The sequence below is a fragment of the Corythoichthys intestinalis genome, chromosome 3 (genome assembly GCF_030265065.1).
Source record: "Corythoichthys intestinalis isolate RoL2023-P3 chromosome 3, ASM3026506v1, whole genome shotgun sequence".
Classification (NCBI taxonomy): domain Eukaryota; kingdom Metazoa; phylum Chordata; class Actinopteri; order Syngnathiformes; family Syngnathidae; genus Corythoichthys; species Corythoichthys intestinalis.
In genome coordinates, this window is record NC_080397.1 from 56545899 (window position 1) to 56566437 (window position 20539).

Genomic DNA, 20539 nt, shown 5'->3' on the forward strand with positions numbered 1-20539 from the left:
AATTTAGAACACATCAGTACAATATGAATGGGATACCATACGCGGTGCCCAGACTGCTGTTAGCAGAGCATGTCCGTGAGTGGGCACACTCAAAATGATACAAGAACGGGTAGCAAAAATCCCAGAACCACACGGGGTGACCTACAGAGAGCTGGGACCACAGTAACAAAGGCTACTAACAGTAACACAATGCGCCGCCAGGGACTCAAATCCTGCACTGCCAGACGTGTCCCCCTGCTGAAGAAAGCACACGTCCAGGCCTGTCTGCGGTTCGCTAGAGAGCATTTGGATGATCCAGAAGAGGACTGGGTGAATGTGTAATGGTCATATAAAACCAAAATCATTTTTGGGTAGAAACACAGGTTCTCGTGTTTGGAGGAAAAAGAATACTGAATTGCACCATACCCACTGTGAAGCATGGGGGTGGAAACTCATGCTTTGGGGCTGTTTTTCTGCAAAGGGACCAGGACGACCGATCTGTGTAAAGGAAAGAATGAATGGGGCCATGTATCGAGAGATTTTGAGTGAAAATCTCCTTCCATCAGCAAAGGCATTGAAGATGAGACGTGGCTGGGTCTTTCAGCATGACAATGATGCCAAACACACAGCCAGGGCAACAAAGGAGTGGCTTTGTAAGAAGCATTTCAAGGTCCTGGAGTGGCCTAGCCAGTCTCCAGATCTCAACCCCATAGAAAATCTGTGGAGGAAGTTGAAAGTCCGTGTTGCCCACCGACAGCCCCAAAACATCACTGCTTTAGAGGAGATCTCCATGGAGGAATGGGCCAAAATACGAGCAGCAGTGTGTGAAAAGCTTGTGAAGAGTTACATAAAACGTTTGGCCTCCGTTATTGCCAACAAAGGGTACATAACAAAGTATTTAGATGAACTTTTAGTATTGACCAAATACTTATTTTCCACCATGATTTGCAAATAAATTCTTTAAAAATCAAACAATGTGATTTTCTGTTTTTTTCTTCCACCTTCTGTCTCTCATGGTTGAGGTTTACCAATGTTGAAAATTACAGGCCTCTCTAATATTTTCAAGTGGGAGAACTTGCACAATTAGTGCTTGACTAAATACTTATTTGCCCCACTGTATATTTTTCCTCAGAATGGAGTGATTCTATATTTATTTCCCTGTACTTGCTCTATAAAAGTAACATTTACTGACCACCACAATGTTTTTTTTATTAATTTCTTTTAGAGTTTCTGAATGCTAAAGAGTTGCACTTTTGAACTAATTCATTATTTTTTTCAAGCTTTTCATCTGAGTTTGTTCTACATAATAAAAATGTCTGAGTGAGTACTCGCCCGAGACTGGTGATTCCATACTTTTTCCTCGGGGTTGTATCGATGAAGTTAGCTCTAAAAGTTTATTTCTGCAAAGTTCCAGATTAATTGATTATCAAAATAGTTGTTGATTAATTTGTTCATCGATTAATTCTTGCACCTCTAGAGTGTAATGTGCCACCTTATAGACAAGATCAATCCCATGCAATCTTGTCGCATGAGGACGACAGCACCTCAGTGCTAGGACAGCCGATTCAATTCAATTACGGTGCAGCATCAGAAGGCGACATCCAGAGTGGGGTGAGTGAAGAAAATATGTAAACCCCATGCAGTATCAGCTGCCAGCAGGTCGGATTGATCTTGCATTAAAGAAACAGGGAAGGCAGATTGATATCTAGTCAGTCGATGTCAGCAAGTTGCTGCGTGACATTTTGTGAATTCTAATCATCACTACCATGTATTGCGCATTAATGACCCCCTGTCCTAACCCATCACGTCTCTTCAGGAAAACCAATACAGACTCATGGCTGCTTTGGAATGCAACGCGTAGGCAAAAATCATAGCTTCCATACCCATTAATGGATGTCATGTCTGTCAAAATGACAACCTTGCTCTAAAATTATCTTTGGAAGTTATTACTGGTTGAATTATAATAGAGCCGAAACAATTACTCCAGTAATTCGAGTATATCAATTTTAAAAATTGATCAGGAATTTTCTCCGCCTCGAGGAATCGTTTAATTTTGCCAGCTCTAAGCCATAAGCGGATTTTAAAGGGGGGCCAGCCCCCTCCCCCCTGGTGGCCGAAAAGTGTCATTGGATGTAATTGACTTTCCTATATATGATGACAAAATTTTTTAAAACTCATTTGCTCCCAAAAATGTATAAATACTAGGGCTGTCAAACAATTAAATTTTTTAATGGCGTTAATTACAGCTTAAAAATTAATTAATCGTAATTAATCGCAATTCAAACCATCTATAAAATATGCCACATTTTTTTGTAAATTATTGTTGGAATGGAAAGACAAGACACAAGATGGATATATTCATTCAACATACGTTACATAAGTACTGTATTTGTTTATTATAACAATAAATCAACAAGATGGCATTAACATTATTAACATTCTGTTGAAGCGATTCATGGATAGAAAGACTTGTAATTCTTAAGAGATAAATGTTAGTACAAGTTATAGAAATTTTATATTAAAACCCCTCTTAATGTTTTCGTTTGAATAAAATTTGTAAAATTTTCAATCAAAAAATAAAATAGTAGCCCACCATTGTTGATGTCAATAATTACTTACACAATGCTCTTCGGCGCCAGCAGAGGGAGCCAAAACTCCGAAAAACAAGTACAGATTTTTACTGTGCTGTCATTTTAATCTGTTTGAGAGGGGCATTTGTGCGTTAATTGCGTCAAATATTTTAACGTGATTAATTTAAAAAATTAATTACCCCCCATTGACGCAATAATTTTGACAGCCCTAAAATGTTAGTACAAGTTATAGAAATTTTATATCAAAACCCCTCTTCATGTTTTCGTTTTAATAAAATTTGTAAAATTTTCAATCAAAAAATAAACTAGTAGCCCGCCATCGTTGATGTCAATAATTACTTACACAATGCTCATCGGCGCCAGTAGAGGGAGCCAAAACTCCGAAAAACACAAGTACAGATTTCACTGTGCTGTCATTTTATTCTGTTTGAGAGGGGCATTTGTGCGTTAATTGCGTCAAATATTTTAACGTGATTAATTTAAAAAATCAATTACCCCCCGTTAACGCAATAATTTTGACAGCCCTAAAATGTTAGTACAAGTTATAGAAATTTTATATTAAAACCCTTCTTACTGTTTTCGTTTGAATAAAATTTGTAAAATTTTCAATCAAAAAATAAACTAGTAGCCCACCATTGTTGATGTCAATAATTACAAAATGCTCATTGGGGCTCAAGCCCATAAACTCAGTCGCACCGAAGCGCCAGCAGAGGGCAGCAAAACTTCAAAAAACACAAGTAACAAGTTGGCATTGCACTGTGCTGTCATTTTAATCTGTTTGAGGGGGGATGTGCGTAAATTGCGTCAAATATTTTAATGTGATTAATTTAAAAAATTAATTACCGCCCGTTAACGCGAGAATTTTGACAGCCCTAATAAATTCTATGACTCCCTAACAAGGTTCCCAGCGCCTTAGGAAGCAAAACAGCCCCACAGCATCACTGACCCACCCCCATACTTCACAGTGGGTATGAGGTGCTTTTCAGCATGTGCATCTTTCGTGGCACGCCAGACCCACTTAGAGTGTTTGTTGCCAAAAAGCTCAATCTTGGTCTCATCTGACCAAAGCACACGGTCCCAGTTGAAGCCTGGGACCGTGTGTATTTTTGTGTGAGGGTGCATGGCATCATGAATGCTTTGAAATACCAGGACATTTTAAATCAAAATCTGTTGCCCTCTGCCCGAAAGCTGAAGATGGGTCGTCATTGGGTCTTTCAGCAAGACAATGACCCTAAACATATGGCCAAATCTACACAGAAATGGTTCGCCAGACACAAAATCAAGCTCCTCCCATGGCCATCTCAGTCCCCAGACCTTGTTTTGTTGGCAAAAGGGGGTTGTACAAAGTATTAACACCAGGGGTGCTAATAATTGTGACACACATTATTTGATGTGAAATAAGTTTTTCTTTATGTGGGATTTTTTTCCCCACTGAATGAATGCACTTGTATTGAAGGTTGGATTTTTCTCTTTTTTTCCCCATTAAGGTCCCATATTATTTGAATTTTAAAAAATTATTAGAAGCTAAAAAACACATCTTTTTCAGGGGTGCCAATAATTATGGAGGGCACTGTAAATATAACTTAAAAAACTTCTCAGTTAAGGAATAAAAAAAAAAAAAAAATCAAAATGGAAATTCAATAGCTGCAGCTCTAAACTGTAACAAAACACACAGCTCTAATCATGCCTTTCCCCTTATGATTAACGATGATGAAAAATCAATAAAACCCACTTGAGATTAATGGTGCATAATATTTGCTGTTTGCTGGAAGCAGCATAACCTGCTGTTAAAAATAATAAGGCCATGATTAAAAATGGTGTTACATCATATGGATAAATCACTCAGGGGTCACTTTTCTCTAGCCATTGCTTTATGATGATTATGTGGATACAACGAATTACAATCCGAAAACACAAATGTGACTTCACAAGGCTTCATACATTACCAATGCACAAAAACACTAAATATGCGGTGTGTATACTGCATATGTACTGTATATGTACATGTTTTTTACAGAACCTCAGTTTTGCGGTACTGCCGTGTCCTTAGTGAGCTGTTGGTCACACTTGTCGCCATCTTCAGGTCATAGTCCGCCATGCACACAGCAATAAAGAACAGAGTCCCCCCAAGGAGCAGAGCCAAACCTCCAAACCATCCGGAAAACATGGCCTCTCCGTACTCCCAGCGCGGCATTACGTCAGGAAAGCCTTTATCCCAGAACTCCACGACAGTGGTGTACGCCACAACCGACACCGGAGCCAGCGTTGTAATCCCTGAAACCCAGGACAACACCCCGGCTAGGATCAGGAACTTTCTCCTCTTTCCGAAGCGGTCCAAACACACGTGCACCCCGTCCAGTCCCGGTATGGCGACCAGCAGAGCTAAACCACCGGTGAATACGGACAACAACATGAGCACCCTGGAAATCTGCAGGTCCGACGGAAGTCCCAGCACAGAGTCATAGGACTTGCATTGCATGCCGACCTCCTCCGTATAAAGGCACATGTGCCACAGTCCCGAGTACCAGTTTTCCATTTCGTTCAAGTCCGAGTTCATGGTCTTCCAAAGCGGGAGGAAAGTGGTGATTAGGGAAGTCACTAGTCCTCCAAAGGTTATAAAAACAGCCGTCATTTGCATGGTTTTAGTGGTTAGAAGAACCATCCCTGCACTGTGCAATCTTAAAACTCACAGCCCGACCTACCTTCTGATGCAGCCCAGCAAGGCTTTATCATTAGAAAAAAATACTGATGAGTTGGAGATGACAACACAATTACAGTGTTCAGCATCAGCACAATAATGAGTTCTGTTTTAAATGAAACCCTATATGGCCAGTGGCATCCTGGGCCCAACTACTCTTGGACGAATGAAACATGAGCAGAGAAAAAAAGCAGTCAGGATAAAAGGCCTCTTTCTGCAGCGGTTTGGAATTCATTCCAGCTCTTCTAGTATTTTGTAATTAAAATGTGTGATTTGACACATGACTTAAAGAGCATACGACAGGAGAAAAAAAGTCTTAAAGGGATCCTCTATTTTTAAGACAAGTAATTCTTAAAACATAAATGTTAGTATGAGTTATAATAATTTGATATTAAAACCCCTCTTAATGTTTTTGTTCTAATAAAGTTTGTAAAATTATTTTAAGTGATAGGTCGCCATTCTTGTTACGTCGCAGTGCGTGACGTCACTGGCCCCGAATGCCGAAATTCCAGCTTGTCACTCGTTAGCTTTCCCAACATGTCGTCAGTTCTACCCTTCCTATTTGAACCAGATCTGAAAAGTGAAGAGCAGGACAGCACTGCCGGTCGTTCACAAGACGAGTTTCAGGGAAAAATGCGTGCAGGAATTACCTGATAAGACAAAAGTTGGGCAAAACTGGTGATGCGAGAGAGTCCTGTTGGGAACCCCGGTTGGGAGCGAGAGTGCATGCTGTTGGGATTCGGGAACTCCGGTTTTATTAGCAGATATTCAAGGTAAGCATATTGCATTTTCAAACGTTTTCCCAATATAATTATGTAGACCGTTAGCATCCAGAGCTGTCGTGTGCTTTACATACAGTACAGGCCAAAGAGCACACCTTGTGTAATCCAGGTCATGTACGTTGTAACGCGTGGTAGCTAGGATACGTGTATAAAAGTACCAGAAAGGGGAGAAGCTTCCACCATTTATTCACAAAAAATAATATTTCCACCTTGACCACTCTTCACTCGGGAGCTCAGCAGTACGCAAACACGCATTCCCTGACGAACTCCAACATTGTTGTAAGGTCCACGTCAGAGTCACTGTCGTCACTGTAGCGTGCCATAGTGCTTTAATTATTTAGTATGATTTGGGGAAAACTCCCACGAAGAATAGTCAACAAAAAAGATAGCAATAGTAATCCAAATCTGCGTTTTTTTACTCACTCGAAGATCCAGGAATTACACCGGCAATATCGCAGCCGCGATTAGGCCGTCGATTCCACAAAATAGACTGATCCGAAAAGCCGCTGTGGGACCAACGAATAAAAATAAATGGACAGATCCAAAACCATTATTGCAGACGCGATGGGACCCTTACTTGACTGAGGATCCAGGAAAAATTTTCGGGCGCCAGTTGTAACGCGTGGTGGGTAGGATACATGCATACAGGGACCAAAAAGGGGAGAAGCTTCCACTTATGCACATTTATTCACTAAAAATAATAATTCCACCTTAACCACTCACTTCACTCCCCTTTTTTCCATTTGAATGGAAATTGCATCCAAAAGCAGCACATCGTGGCATTTTACTTCGCGAGTTTAGGCAGCAATAAGCAATTGTTGAACACGCTACACATTCAGAAAGATACCATCACTGCGAGCCCGCAAACCATGGCGTCAACTAATGCTCAAAATATGGACTAAATATTATAAAATATTGCCTTTGATTTAACATGTTATGTGTTTCTAACAACAAATTTTAGTACAAGAGAACAATTGTGGTTTATTAGAGCCTACATGTATTTAAATCAGAGGAAATACTTTAAATAGCATTATTATGTGAATTAGAATCATATTTTGAGACGATTCGACTATATACAACAATTTAGCAAAGCGAAGATGACGAGAAATTAGTCTTTTAATCTGCCGGTTAGCCACGCCTACCATTATAGGGCTCAAGCGTCCCCAACAGGTGGATGACATCAGCGGGAGACTGGGCTCATCGGTTTTACTTTACAGCCCATTGAGGGGGAAATATTCAGAACGAGGAAAACGCGACGAAGAGAGCTGCAAAATGTCATTGTTTCAGTCTCTCGACTACAATATTTTTACAGGATATTCTTTTTATCCAAGTATTTTTCCACAATAGCTAAATAAATGGCTTGACAAGGACCAGTCAGCCCGTCGAGGGGGAACTATTCAGAACGAGGAAAACGCGACGAAAAGATCTGCAAAATGTCGTTGTTTCTGTCTCTTTACTTCAATATTTTTACAGGATATTCTTTTTATCCAAGTATTTTCCCCAACTGCTAAATAAATGGCATGGTCATGACAAATAACAGTCTTGTGCTAAATGGAATATGAAATAATAAAAATGCACTTATTCAGGACAACATGGCAAAATTACTCCATAATGGTCAAAACTGTCGTCTTCACCTTTACTGTCACACCTCCCGAACGATATTTTATGACACCTAAATCGGACATATGTCATTTCCCTTCCCCGGCTTCGGAGAATGTAAACAAACCAAGAGGCGTGACAGCTAGCCGACAAGCTAACCCGAACCGAGTGATGTTTCAAAGTCTTCGAAGCGGAAAATGACACATAACTAGCCTGGATTATTTGACATGACGACTGGGTTGTCGATTGTCTTCGCGGATCGGCAAACAGCCCGGCGGAGAGCAATTTACAGCTCGTTCCCCGGAGGAGGGCGGCTGCAGTTGTTGTGCAGCTAATGTGCACGAGGAGAGCTTTTTACATGCCTCTCAATGATCAAACGTAAGTAGTCCTTTATTTAAAGAAAGTTTGTAGTGTTTACTTTGTAATCGCTGTATTAATATTTGATGTAATACAAAACAAGATGTTTACTCACTTCCTCATAAGTCCAATGGTCCCACAGTAGTAGGGCTTGGCCAATATCCACGGTGAATGGGAAACTTTTGATACTCCAAAAAGGCGCACACGCCTCTCCCTCATACAGCAAGATTTTTCTGCAGCCGTTTGGCTGGCGTGATGCGAAAAATGAACGGGTTAATCCGCAAAATCCGCTAAATCCTAGTCCTCATACACAACAGTACGGCTGTATAGAGAAGAGGACGCCTTCATCCATACACATCACAGCGCCCTCCTCCTCAATTGAAGACCGAAGCCGGAAGTCACTCATTTTCATGGCGCGGGATTAAAAAAACTAAATAAATATAGCGATCGCTTCCACACACATCCAAGTGGTCCATATCATTCAGGAGCATAAAATACTGCGTGCGTTATGAAATAAACATGCTTTTTCGTGTCAGATGCACTTTAAAAGTAATGTCTGAACTCTGCGGACCAAATGTAGGCTCAATATTTGGTCGAAAAAGATCTATAAGTGATCATTAAAGGGATCCTCGATCTTAAAGACATGTAGGTTCTAATAAAGCACAATTGTTCTCTTGTACTAAAATATGCTGTTAGAAACACATAAAATGTTAAATCATTGTCAATATTTTATAATATTTAGTACATATTTTGACCGATAGTTGGCGCCATGTTTTACGGGCTCGGAGTGATGACGTAATTGGGAGGTTTCCAATTGTGTAGGGCAAGGCAAGGGAAATTTATTTACTTTGCTTTAAATCACATGAAGATCATAAAAATCACATTAAAATCAATCGAACGTAAAAACAGACAATCGAAATAGGAAATAACATTATACATAAAAACTAGGGCTGTCAAAAATATCGCGTTAACGGGCGGTAATTAATTTTTGAAATTAATCACGTTAAAATATTTGACACAATTAACGCACATGCCCCGCTCAAACAGATTAAAATGACAGCAGTGTAATGTCCGCTTGTTACTTGTTTTTTGGTGTTTGACGCCTTCTGCTGGCGCTTGGGTCTAAATGAGTTTATGGGTTTCAGCACAATGAGGGAGCATGGTGTAATTATTGACATCAACAATGGCGAGCTTATTTTTTGATTGAAAATTTTACAAATTTTATTAAAACGAAAACATTAAGAGGGGTTTTAATATAAAATTTCTATAACTTGTACTAACATTTATCTTTTAAGAAGTACAAGTCTTTCTATCAATGGATCGCTTTAAGAGAATGTTAATAAGGTTAATGCCATCTTGTTGATTTAATGTTATAATAAACAAATACAGTACTTAGTGTATGTACCGTATGTTGAATGTATATATCCGTCTTGTGTCTTATCTCTCCATTCCAACAATAACTTACAGAAAAATTAATTAATTACGATTAATTTTTTAACTGTAATTAACTCGATTAAAAATTTCAATCGTTTGACAGCCCTAATAAAAACAAATACTACTACTAATAATAATTTAAATCAGCAATGAAGATAAGCACAAGAGGAATAGAAAGCAATAAAATCAAATGCTGTTCCAACTATTTTCCATCACAAGAAGCCTCAACGCCCCCGGATAGCAAGTGAAATGCGAGCAATAAAGCGCAAAAGACAAACAACTCTGGCCGCTCTCTTAAGCAGGCAAGCTGCTCCTGTCGTTATACAGTGGTAGGCGAACCTTTGGGCGTACCGCTAGTCACAGAGGAAGCTAATAATTCACCTCTACTGTCAGTTCATCAGGCAGTAAGTGAGTTTGTTCAGTATTCACCTAGTATGAGTGATGCTGCCACTCAAACTGATCCAGACACGTCCAATGCAGCAGTGCAGTGGCCAGCTGATGCGCGCCGAGCATTTAATATGGACCACCTTTATGTAGCTAATAGGGGTGTAACGGTACACAAAAATCTCGGTTCGGTACGTACCTCTGTTTTGAGGTCACAGTTCGGTTAATTTTCGGTACAGTAAGAAAACAAAATGCAAAATATAAATGTGCTAGTTGTTTATTACACACCTTTGTGCTTTCAACAATAGGATACAAAGCTAGAATTCTGCTCAAAAAGTAGCGGGTATTTAAAGATAATCCAACAACAATTTGCCTTTCAGACCCCGCGTATTGGTCAGCTTTCTTTCTGAAAGAAAGAAGAAAAAAGTCCTGTGCTAAAGAGAAATGCAATCCCAATGACAAAGATTTTAACATGTATTTTACAAATGAAATGCCTCAATGATTTTTTTTTTCTTATGAACGGTTTTCAAAAGCTTTATTGGTGGATTTTCTCAAGTTAAAGCTCCACACAGAAATTAATAAATTTAATTGTGTAAGTAGGATCTGTGTATTATTCTTATTATTTAATTACAGGTGTTTTAGCTCATTTCAATTTATTTTATTTGAATGGGCTATTATTTATTTTATTATGTGTTTGTATTGTGTGTTGTATTGTGTTTGTATTTTACAAATGTGATGTAGTATTCATTTATATTGTACATTTTATGTTGTATAACTTAAGTTCCTATGTGAATATTAGTTCCTACTAGGATTGTTCCGATCATGTTTTTTTGCTCCATATCCGATCCCGATCGTTTTAGTTTGAGTATCTGTTGATCCCGATATTTCCCGATCAGATTGCTTTTTTTTTTGCTCCCGATTCAATTCCAATCATTCCCGATAATTTTTTCCGATCATATACATTTTGGCAATGCATTACGAAAAAAATGAATAAAACTCGAATATATACATTCAACATACAGTACATAAGTACTGTATTAATTTATTATGACAATAAATCCTAAAGATGGCATTTACATTATTAACATTCTTTCTGAGAGAGGGATCCACGGATAGAAAGACTTGTAATTCTTAAAGGATAAATGTGACTTTGTATATTGTGACTAAATATTGCCATCTAGTGTATTTGTTGAGCTTTCAGTAAATGATACTGTAGCCATTTAACTGTTATGCCCAAATGCATGATGGGAAGTGCAACCATGACTGTGCATAGTGACACCAATTGATATACTCTGCGTTGAGAAATAACATATGGTGTTAAGAAAAAGATTAACTACTACCTTTCTTCCCCACATTGCTTCCCACAATATTTTTAATTGTTGAGAGGGGGATTTTAAGGCTTTAGCCAATTAAATAAAGGCTCCAAAGACTGCCTAAATTCACTCTACTCATTTTACACTGCCTTTAAGCTCTATATATATATATATAGGTAAAACGGCGCCTCTATGGATTGAACGCGACAATGCGTGAGTGGGTCGTGCAGCGCATGCGTTAACTGCATTAAATATTTTAACGTGATTAATTTTTAAAAAATCAATTACCGCCGTTAACACGATAAATTTGACAGTCCTACTTTAAGCCAAAACTAAAGACTCTGGATGAGTGTCAGACATTTTGTCTGTAACGTGAAATACAATTAGAAAACGATTTAATTAAAATATATATGTATATATTTTTAAAAAGGCATGTCCGATATTTTTTTGCCGATTCCGATACTTTGAAAATGACATGATCGGACCCAATCGATCGGGAAGCCGATCGATTGGGACATCTTTAGTTCTTTAGTTGTTTTGTTGTGGTAGGAGGGTTTTGTATTGAACACGGGGCCGTGTTGGTTATTATTATAGCAGAGAAGACAACTGTAAATCAACAAAGACAAGTCAATTGTGCCCCGATCTAGCACTCAAGAGATCTGATGGACTCAAAAAGTGTGTTACGATTGCATATTAGTTTATAAAATCGACCGGATCCACCGTATTTTTACACGAGTGACTTCCGGTCTGCTAGCTAGTAGTATTGACGCAGGAGGGCTGCGTCTCGTGTCAAATAATAAACTCTGCTGTTCTTTTCGCGTGCATTGCGTTGAGCGGCTTCTGGGATGCGTCTAACACGCGGCCGCACTGCGACTGGTGTGCATTGGCTGATTGACTTTAACGGCCGCGTTTCACTGCGTTCTCACGGCGGGCACGTTGTCGCGCCGTTGACGTTTCTTACTGTCCTACCGTGTTGGTCCTCGTTATAGTAGAGAAGACGGAGTACATATAATATACACAAAGAAACTGTAACCCGATCGACTCACAGCCTCGAAAAATAAGGGGTGACATTACGTCAGAAACTCGCTCGGTACGCCTCCGTTCCGAACCGATCACCAAGTACCGAAACGGTTCAATACGAATACATGTACCGTTACACCCTTAGTAGCTAAATGCGAGTTGGATGTACAAGACATGGAGGACACGCGATCCCAGGATTTGTTCCCGTCAGATGACGAATTTAATGAGGACGTCAGCCACGACACGACTCCGATCCTGACTATCACACGTGTGCATTCATAGTTTTATTACCTTCGGTGAGCGTTTATAATGTCAATAGTCATGAAAATAAAATTGAACGAATGACAAGGTGTGTTCAAACTTTTGGCCTGTACTGTATGTAAAGCACATGACAGCTCTGGATGCTAACAATCTACATAATTATGTTGGAATAATAAGTTTGATCACGCAATAGCTCACCTTGAAGATCTGCTAACAAAAACCAGAGTTCTCAACAGCATACACTCTCCCACTCTATTGTCATTGAGATGCACTTGCTCCAAGTACATCACCAGTTTTCCCAAACTCTAGTCTTATTAGGTGTTTCCTGCTTTGCATTTTGCCTTTGCTGCTCGTCTTGTGAACGACCGACAGTGCTGTCCTGCTCTTCACTTTTCCGCTCTGGTTCAAATTGGAAGGGCAGAACCGACAACATTTTGGGGTAGCTAACGAGTGACACGCTGGAAGTTCGGCAGCGGGCATTGCGACGTCAACAAGAATGGCGACCTATCAGTTAAAATAATTAAAAATAAAATAAATTTTATGAAAAACGAAAACATTAAGAGGGGTTTTAATTAGGGCTGTCAAACGATTAAAATTTTTAATCGAGTTAACTACAGCTTAAAAATTAATTAATCGCAATTAATCGCAATTCAAACCATCTCTAAAATATTCATATTTTTCTGTAAATTATTGTTGGAATGGAAAGATAAGACACATGACGGATATATACATACAACATACTGTACATAAGTACTGTATTTGTTTATTGTAACAATAAATCCACAAATGCTATTATTAACATTCTTTCTGTTAAAGTGATCCACGGATAGAAAGACTTGTAGTTCTTAAAAGATAATTGTTATAGTTACAAGTTATAGTAATTTTATATTAAAACCCCTCTTCATATTTTTGTTTTAATAAAATTTGTAAAATTTTCAATCAATAGTAAAGTTAATATAATAAGAATAAAAAAAAAAAAAAAAATAGAGTGAACAAAGTCTAAGTTTTACGTGTATTTTGCATAGCTATTTTGATATGGAATGCCAGTTCATTTTGCATTGTTTTTTAACTGTGTGTCAGAATAGGGCCTCATTACTATAGGCTGAAGTGCTTTTCTTTTTGTGAACAATATTTTTTTTTTTGGAGGGATAGGAATATTATTTTTGTTGTGCTTTCACTAAACGATACTTATGTTTGTTGTGAAGGAGAAGCTTATGCCAATAAACGGTGCGGTCCAAAGAACGCCTGTGTCCACTTGCCTTTACTGTATAACATATATCTGTACATATCTTACCCAAAATACAACAAGAGACACATAATTGCCACTAAAAGAAAGAAAACTTACTGAAATATGTGTGGAGCACAAATAGCAATTTGCATTGCATTGTGAATACAGCATAAACGTCTCAAAACTACTAATTCTCCCACGTTTAGAAGAAATAACATGAGTATGGAACGGCGCTGCCCCCAAGCGGCCGGTGGCATTTTCTTCACTCTTAATGTCCATAAACGGCCTCATTGTAATCTGTTTGAGGCAATATGCGAGCGGGTCATTTAGTGCATGTGTTAACTGCGTCAAATATTTTAACGTGATTAATTTAAAAAATTAATTAACGCCCGTTAACGCGATAATTTTGACAGCCCTAGTTTTAATACCAAATTATTCTAACTCATACTAACATTTATCTTTTAAGAATTACTTGTCTCAAATCGAGGATCCCTTTAAAACTTCAAAATTGTTACTGAGTAAAGAAGGAGTGTCTTTTTTTAGTAACAAAGATTTTATTATTTTTGATAAATACCGTACAATTAACCCCATTGGGTAATTTTTGAGCAGATGTCACAAACTTGTCTGATAAACATGGGTAATGTTTGAAAAAGGTGGTTAATACAGACAGTTATCAATAATGATTTTTACAATGCAGTATAGCATTACAACATACCAAGTATATAATACCAATTGTAACTCCATAATGTAATAATACTGATCCAGCAACAAGAAGTCGCATCGTTTGGTGTTTTCAGCTGTTAAGGGAAAACGGTGAGGAAAATTTCAATGAAGGTTTTTTTTTTTTGAAAAAGAAGAAAATGATAATTGGGGGACAATAGCAAAAGAAAGATGCAAAAACGATAAACTATTGTTGTATACAAAATAAATTAAATGACTTAACACAATGATATGCACAATAAGGGAAAAAAGCACCTTTCTTTCAAATGAATGAGGCATTTGAAAGATTGAAACATGCTCGGTGCAAAGTCCCGTCATTTCTCGAGTTTCATATGAACTCTTATAGAGTAGGCCCACCCAAACCTCATCAGCAGGGTTTCCCCTACAATTAAAAGATTGTGGCGGACCACCACACCAAAATAAAAGCCGTCACGCCTTGCAAATGTGATTTTTTTTTTTTTTTTTTTTAAAGATTTAAAGGTACATTCTAATTTGTATAATTTAACAACACGTCAAAATTAATTTACTGTATATAGCTAATTGGTAACACACTATTTGCTAGAAGACGTCTGAAATAGCACGTCAAATACAAATTGTTCCTTTACACGCTTTATTTTGAAAATCACATCAGTTCTCCTGTTGCAAGCTTGGTGCAGAGTTGGAAACCGGGAGAAAAATGCACAGAAAGGTATTTCAGGTTAATTAATGTAATTTTGGTTTAAGTCGGTGAAAACAACCTTAATACATTGACATAACGTTTAAGCTCTTTATGGCATGTGTATGACCCGAATCATCACATCCTATCATAGATTTGTTCATTGCTGATGTCACGGGTTGTAATTTCAGATGAGAATTTTGAAGTGTTTAGAAAAGATTTAAGTTGTCAACGGACGAGGGTCCGTTAAGAGGACTATTATTGTTGTGGTAATATAGTACGTATTAGGGCCAAATGAAGAAGAAAAAAAAAGGACTACAAGATAAAAGTCGTACGATTGCTACGAGAAAAAAAGGGGTAAATAGCTGTAATCAGCTACGCTTTTTACGTACGTGTACTGTAGCTGCGAGCTACGATTAAGCATTGGTATAAATCCTTCTTTTGATTATAATTTGATGTAGATGAGGCAAAATATTAACGATTTCCTTATTTGTTAAACCGATTCTAAAACACAAGATGCTTTCAATATCTTTGATTTTAACAGAGGCGGAAACGCACTACGTAAAGTAGCTTCTTATTAGGCTACATCTTAAGAGTAGAATCTGAAGTATGCGAGATTAACTCCAGAAATCTTGATTTACATGTTGAACATGATGTGCTTTTATTTTGAAATGTTCACAAGAAGTATGTTTGCTAAACCGTTAACCATAAGCTTTGCACTCTGGAATAAAAAGTTCATTTCTCTTTTTGTCATGCATGTGGTGTCAGTAATAGATATTTTTTCTTTTTTTCGGTTAGCTAATACTGTAAACCAGCCAGTTTTCATGTTTGAAGTCACAGCTTTTAACCTCAATTTTGCATTTTGGAGAACACTGCCAATGTTTTATAGCAGACTATACTGGTTAGTACATTGTCTTTTTTCCATTAGCCTCAATGTAGCAATGCTAACATGTTACAATGTTTAATACAGATGTTTTGCCGTATATTTTTATGTCTGAATTCTAATTCTATGACGTGTTAATGACCAATAAACATCTATGAAAGGAAATGGAGTCTCATATGAAATCAACACGCACATGTGCCGAGTGCGCGCAGCACACGTAAACACGCGTGCGTACATTTGTGCGTACCCGTGATAAATCGCAGCCGGGATAATTAGCGGCCTCATTTTTATTTACTGATAAATTGACTTATTGTTTTTCATGACAGGCTTAATTGTACCTATGTATTAGGTGACCCAACCCGATTCATCATGAATTGTAGCAACAACAAAATCATAGACTTCACTATCAGTTGACGAGATAGTTCCTACAGACATTGTGCCACTCCTTCCCGTAGGGGGCCGGGCCAGGCAGAGCGTCGTGTCAGCTTTCACTGCGATAAACTCAAACACACGCTGCGTTCGAACGCCGGATTTAGGTGGGAAAGAAGGTTTTAGTGCATACAAACAGACGCATGTCTCAAGAATATCTTGGTCGAGGAGTCAAGGTAAATATTACATAAAATGGCACCACTTTGAAACGTTGTGAAACAAATGAAATGGAAAAAAAAATGCGTAATTTTAGCTTAAAATATTTACGTAAAATGACTGATAACTGCCCAGTGTTTTTTGCTTTTAACCAAGAATCTAGACACTTTTATGTTCATATTTAGAAATTCTGGAATGTATGCATTCATTTACTTAAAAAGCTCTTTATTTTGTTGTCCAGTTGGATTGGAAAATAGTAATTTAGACATTTTATTATTATTTATTTATTTTATTTTTTTTTCTTAAATTTATTTTCCCTTCAGGCATGACAAATCCAAACAAACATACAGCATTTATATGTGTTTACAATTAATTCAACCCGGAAAGAAAAGGGCAGACGGGAGAAGCCGAAGCTTATTGAAACCCGCCCCCAGTATACCATATAGGACGCAAAAAATATCGAATAATAATTTTTGACATCCAGATTTCATAGTGATTACAAGTTTTTTTTTCAATTTTCTTTTTAATAGCCACCCCCTCTGATTGATTTCTGTGTCCATACAAAAAATAAACTGGCTTTTATTTTATGTTACATTTCAATCAGACCTCTCATTTAAAGCTCATATTAAACAAACCTGCAGAACAGCCCTTTTTCACTTGCGCAACATAGCCAAAATAAGAAATGTTCTGTCTAAAAGTGATGCAGGAAAATTAATTCGCGCGTTCGTTACATCTAGATTGGATTACTGTAACTCCTTACTTGCAGCTCGTCCTAAAAGTTCCCTAAAAGGTCTTCAGCTTGTCCAGAATGCAGCAGCAAGACTTTTAACAGGAACTAATAGAAGAGAGCACATCATCCAAGTGCTCCAAGCCCTTCACTGACTTCCAGTCGATTTTAGAATTAAATTTAAAATCCTCCTTCTTACATTTAAGACCATAAATGGTTTGGGGCCATCTTATCTCACAGATGCTCTAGTTCCATACCACCCCAACAGAATACTTCCTTCTCAGAATGCAGGTCTATTGGTAGTTCCCAGGGTCTCTAAAAGTACAGTAGGAGCGAGAGCCTTTAGTTACCAAGCTCCTGTCTTATGGAATCAGCTTCAAGCTAATATTAAAGAGGCCGACACAGTCTGTACATTTAAGATTAGACTAAAAACGTTCCTATTTGAAAAAGCTTATGGTCAGGCTTGTTGAAAAAAGACTGAACTCACATTTCAGCCTAAGCTGCACTAGGAGCTATAATGCTGGGGGAAGTACAGCCACTGAGTCCTATCCCCCGTTTTTCACTCTACTTACCACTGGTCTTTACTTTATTTGTGTTTTCCAATTCTAATATCTAGTTGACTAGTCTTTTAATTACCAGTCACCCAGTGTCCCCTTTAGGGGAAGGGCTATTTTTTCAGCTGCCTGACTATCCCACCCCTGGCTGACCACCCCCCCCCGGTGCATCTATAGCCTGTCCTGTCCGTCCTGGGAGTGGATCTCTCCTGACTGTGGTTCTCCCCAAGGTTTCTTTTTTCCCATTGGGCTGAGTTTTTCCTTGCCGCCATGGAGGGTCTAGGGATGGGGGATGCCCAGGACATGGACTCATCTCATTCATCTACTGTATTTGACTGTGTATCAAAATGACTCTGCAAAGCCCTCTGAGACAAACTTGTTGTGATATAGGGCTATACAAATAAAATTGAATTGAATCTAAAAAAGATGACGGCCAGATAGCCTGCAAGACGTGCTGAGGCAATAGTGACAGCGGAAACCTAAATAAGTTGTGATTGTATATAGAATACTGAAAAATGTGCTTTTGTTGAGTAAAACTAAGATAAGTCTGCATGCTTTCCCCAAGTATCCAGTTTCTGATGTGAAAATTGATTAATTTATTAGCTGTTGAAAACTAAAAATTGCACTAAATTTAAAAAATTTGAGTCGCGCTTTCGGGCAAAAACTTATATGTGCCAAATATTGCTATTGATCCTGAAAATACAAGTGATTACCGTAAATTCTGGACTATAAGCCGCTACTTTTTTCCCTCCCTCAGTATCCTGCGGCTTATAGTCCAGCGCGGTTTATTTGTTGATTTATTTGGGTTAATAGGTAACACTTTATTTGAGACTGGCATCATAAGACCGTCATAATTATACCACTATCAAGGGCATTAATGAATGCTTATGACGGATGTCATTGTCATCCGGCAAACTATGTCACTAACTCCATTTCTGTCCAGCTCGGATCTTTTCAATCTATTCAAAAGTGAGATAATTTGCCGATGACACAAAATGACATCTGTCATAAGGATTCATTTATGCTCATGGCAGTGTCATGTCATGATTATGATAGTCTTATGGCACGACTGTCAAATAAAATGTTGCCAAATACCATAACTAGCAATTAATGAAACAACTGGAACAGCAACTGAAGAAATAATTGGCACATAACATGAATTTTGATTGTTATTTACATCTGTAGCGCTGCAATGCATGCTAGGAGGCATGTTGGACAACAACAGTGTTGACGGCAGGTGGCAGCAGAGGTTGACTGTCTCTCCAAGGGAGCAGTAATGTCCAAATGAAGCTTCTTGAAGCAATGGTGGTTCATTTGGTCTTATGACCGTCATAATTATGACATGACACTATCATGGGGATTACTGATTGCTTATGACAGATGTCATTAAATGTCATCCGGCAAACTATGTCACTATCTCCATTTATGTTCAGCTCGGATCTTTTACATCCATTCAAAAGTGAGATAATTTGCCGGATAACACTAAATGACATCTGGTATAAGGATTCATTAATTGTCATAACAGTGTCATGTCATAATTATGATTGTCTAATGACAGTTTTATGGGGCCACTTTCAAATAAAGAGTTACCAAATACCATCTCTAACAGTAAATGAAACTGAAAGAGTACCTGAAGAAATAATTTGCAGAGAACATTGATTTTGATTGTTATTTAGATCTGTAGTGCTGCAATGCATGCTAGGAGGCATGTTGGACAACAACAGTGTTGACAGCAGGTGGAGCAGTGATGGGCAAATTAAGCTTCTCGAAGCAATGAAGCTTTTCAGCCCATTGGTTCAAAGCTTCATGGTGGTTCATTTGGTCTTATGACAGTCTTACAAATAAAGTGTTACCGGTTACTATCTTTTGTTGTAAATCTTCCATGATACAGTGAGGAGTGCTGCGGCTTATAGTCCAGTGCGGCTTATCTGTGAACAAATGCTGTTTTTGTATCAAATTTGGTGGGTGCGGCTTCTGAAAATCTGACAATTGTATAGCCATTTTAAGTTCTGTTATAGTAACCTAAAAAATAATTCGGATTTCATTAGGGAACAACTTTGAATTTTGTGATTACGCTGCTCATGGAAACTCATATATGGCTAAGGAAAGTGCCTGTTCTGGTTTTAGGTCGCTGGCGACTTTGGTTTTGAAAATATTTGAATTTAAAGTTTTTGAAAATAGGCCCCCTACGAAGCAGCCCCCCTGATAGTGAAGTCTTTGAACAAAATATGGCACACTACGCTCGAGAAATTACGGTCACGATATGAAGGGCGGAATGGCGAGGCGAAATTGTAAACATATATTTAAAAAAAAAAAAAAAAAGGATGAAAATAAAAGTGCAGGTCTCTTGCCATGATCCTAAATGTCGGAGCCCATCTCAGCACACTGCTTGTCTGATATGTGTGTAGCTAGAGACTCAATGATGTCCAACAGCAGCAACTGGCTGAGAGAACGCAGGTTGGGGAGCTTGGATACCTTTGGGAGGGGAGGAGGAGAGCAAAAATTAAAAGGAGGGGAAAAATCACGACAAGTCAAACAGCGCAAAATGAGGAAAAAACAGCGCTCAATTTGCTCATGCCGAAAAATAAAAAGCCGGGGGGACAAAAAAAAAAATCGCAAGTGACGAGGGGTGAGCTTTTTTCTTTCTTTGAAAAAACAAATAATAATAATAATAAAAAGAGGCGTTTAAGGGCCTCGTGGTTAAGCGCGGAGGTGCTTGTTCAGCCGGCTGCCCTGTAAACACTCTCCTCTACTTTTCCTCCACTAGCG

At 38.3% G+C, this 20539-nt stretch overlaps 2 protein-coding genes across 3 annotated transcripts in view; both read right to left on the reverse strand.

Annotated features, from left to right (window-relative positions):
• Positions 1-4271: 4271 nt before the first annotated feature.
• On the reverse strand, positions 4272-6081 carry LOC130913347 (putative claudin-24). The gene has a single exon (XM_057831894.1). It carries the CDS (start codon positions 5230-5232, stop codon positions 4582-4584), a length of 651 nt encoding a protein of 216 aa, XP_057687877.1. The 5' UTR covers positions 5233-6081; the 3' UTR covers positions 4272-4581.
• LOC130913346 (leucine-zipper-like transcriptional regulator 1) overlaps positions 6075-20539 on the reverse strand; it is a 43161-nt gene continuing 28696 nt past the window's right edge. The window contains exons 19-20 of one of the 2 annotated variants that reach the window (XM_057831893.1): positions 20122-20245; positions 6075-14443 (exon numbers count right to left, since the gene is read on the reverse strand). In XM_057831893.1, the coding sequence (XP_057687876.1) occupies positions 20129-20245 (117 nt within the window). In that variant the 3' untranslated portion in view covers positions 6075-14443; positions 20122-20128. Of the gene's footprint in view, positions 20246-20539 lie in introns of both variants that reach the window. The other variant, XM_057831892.1, reaches the window with a different exon arrangement.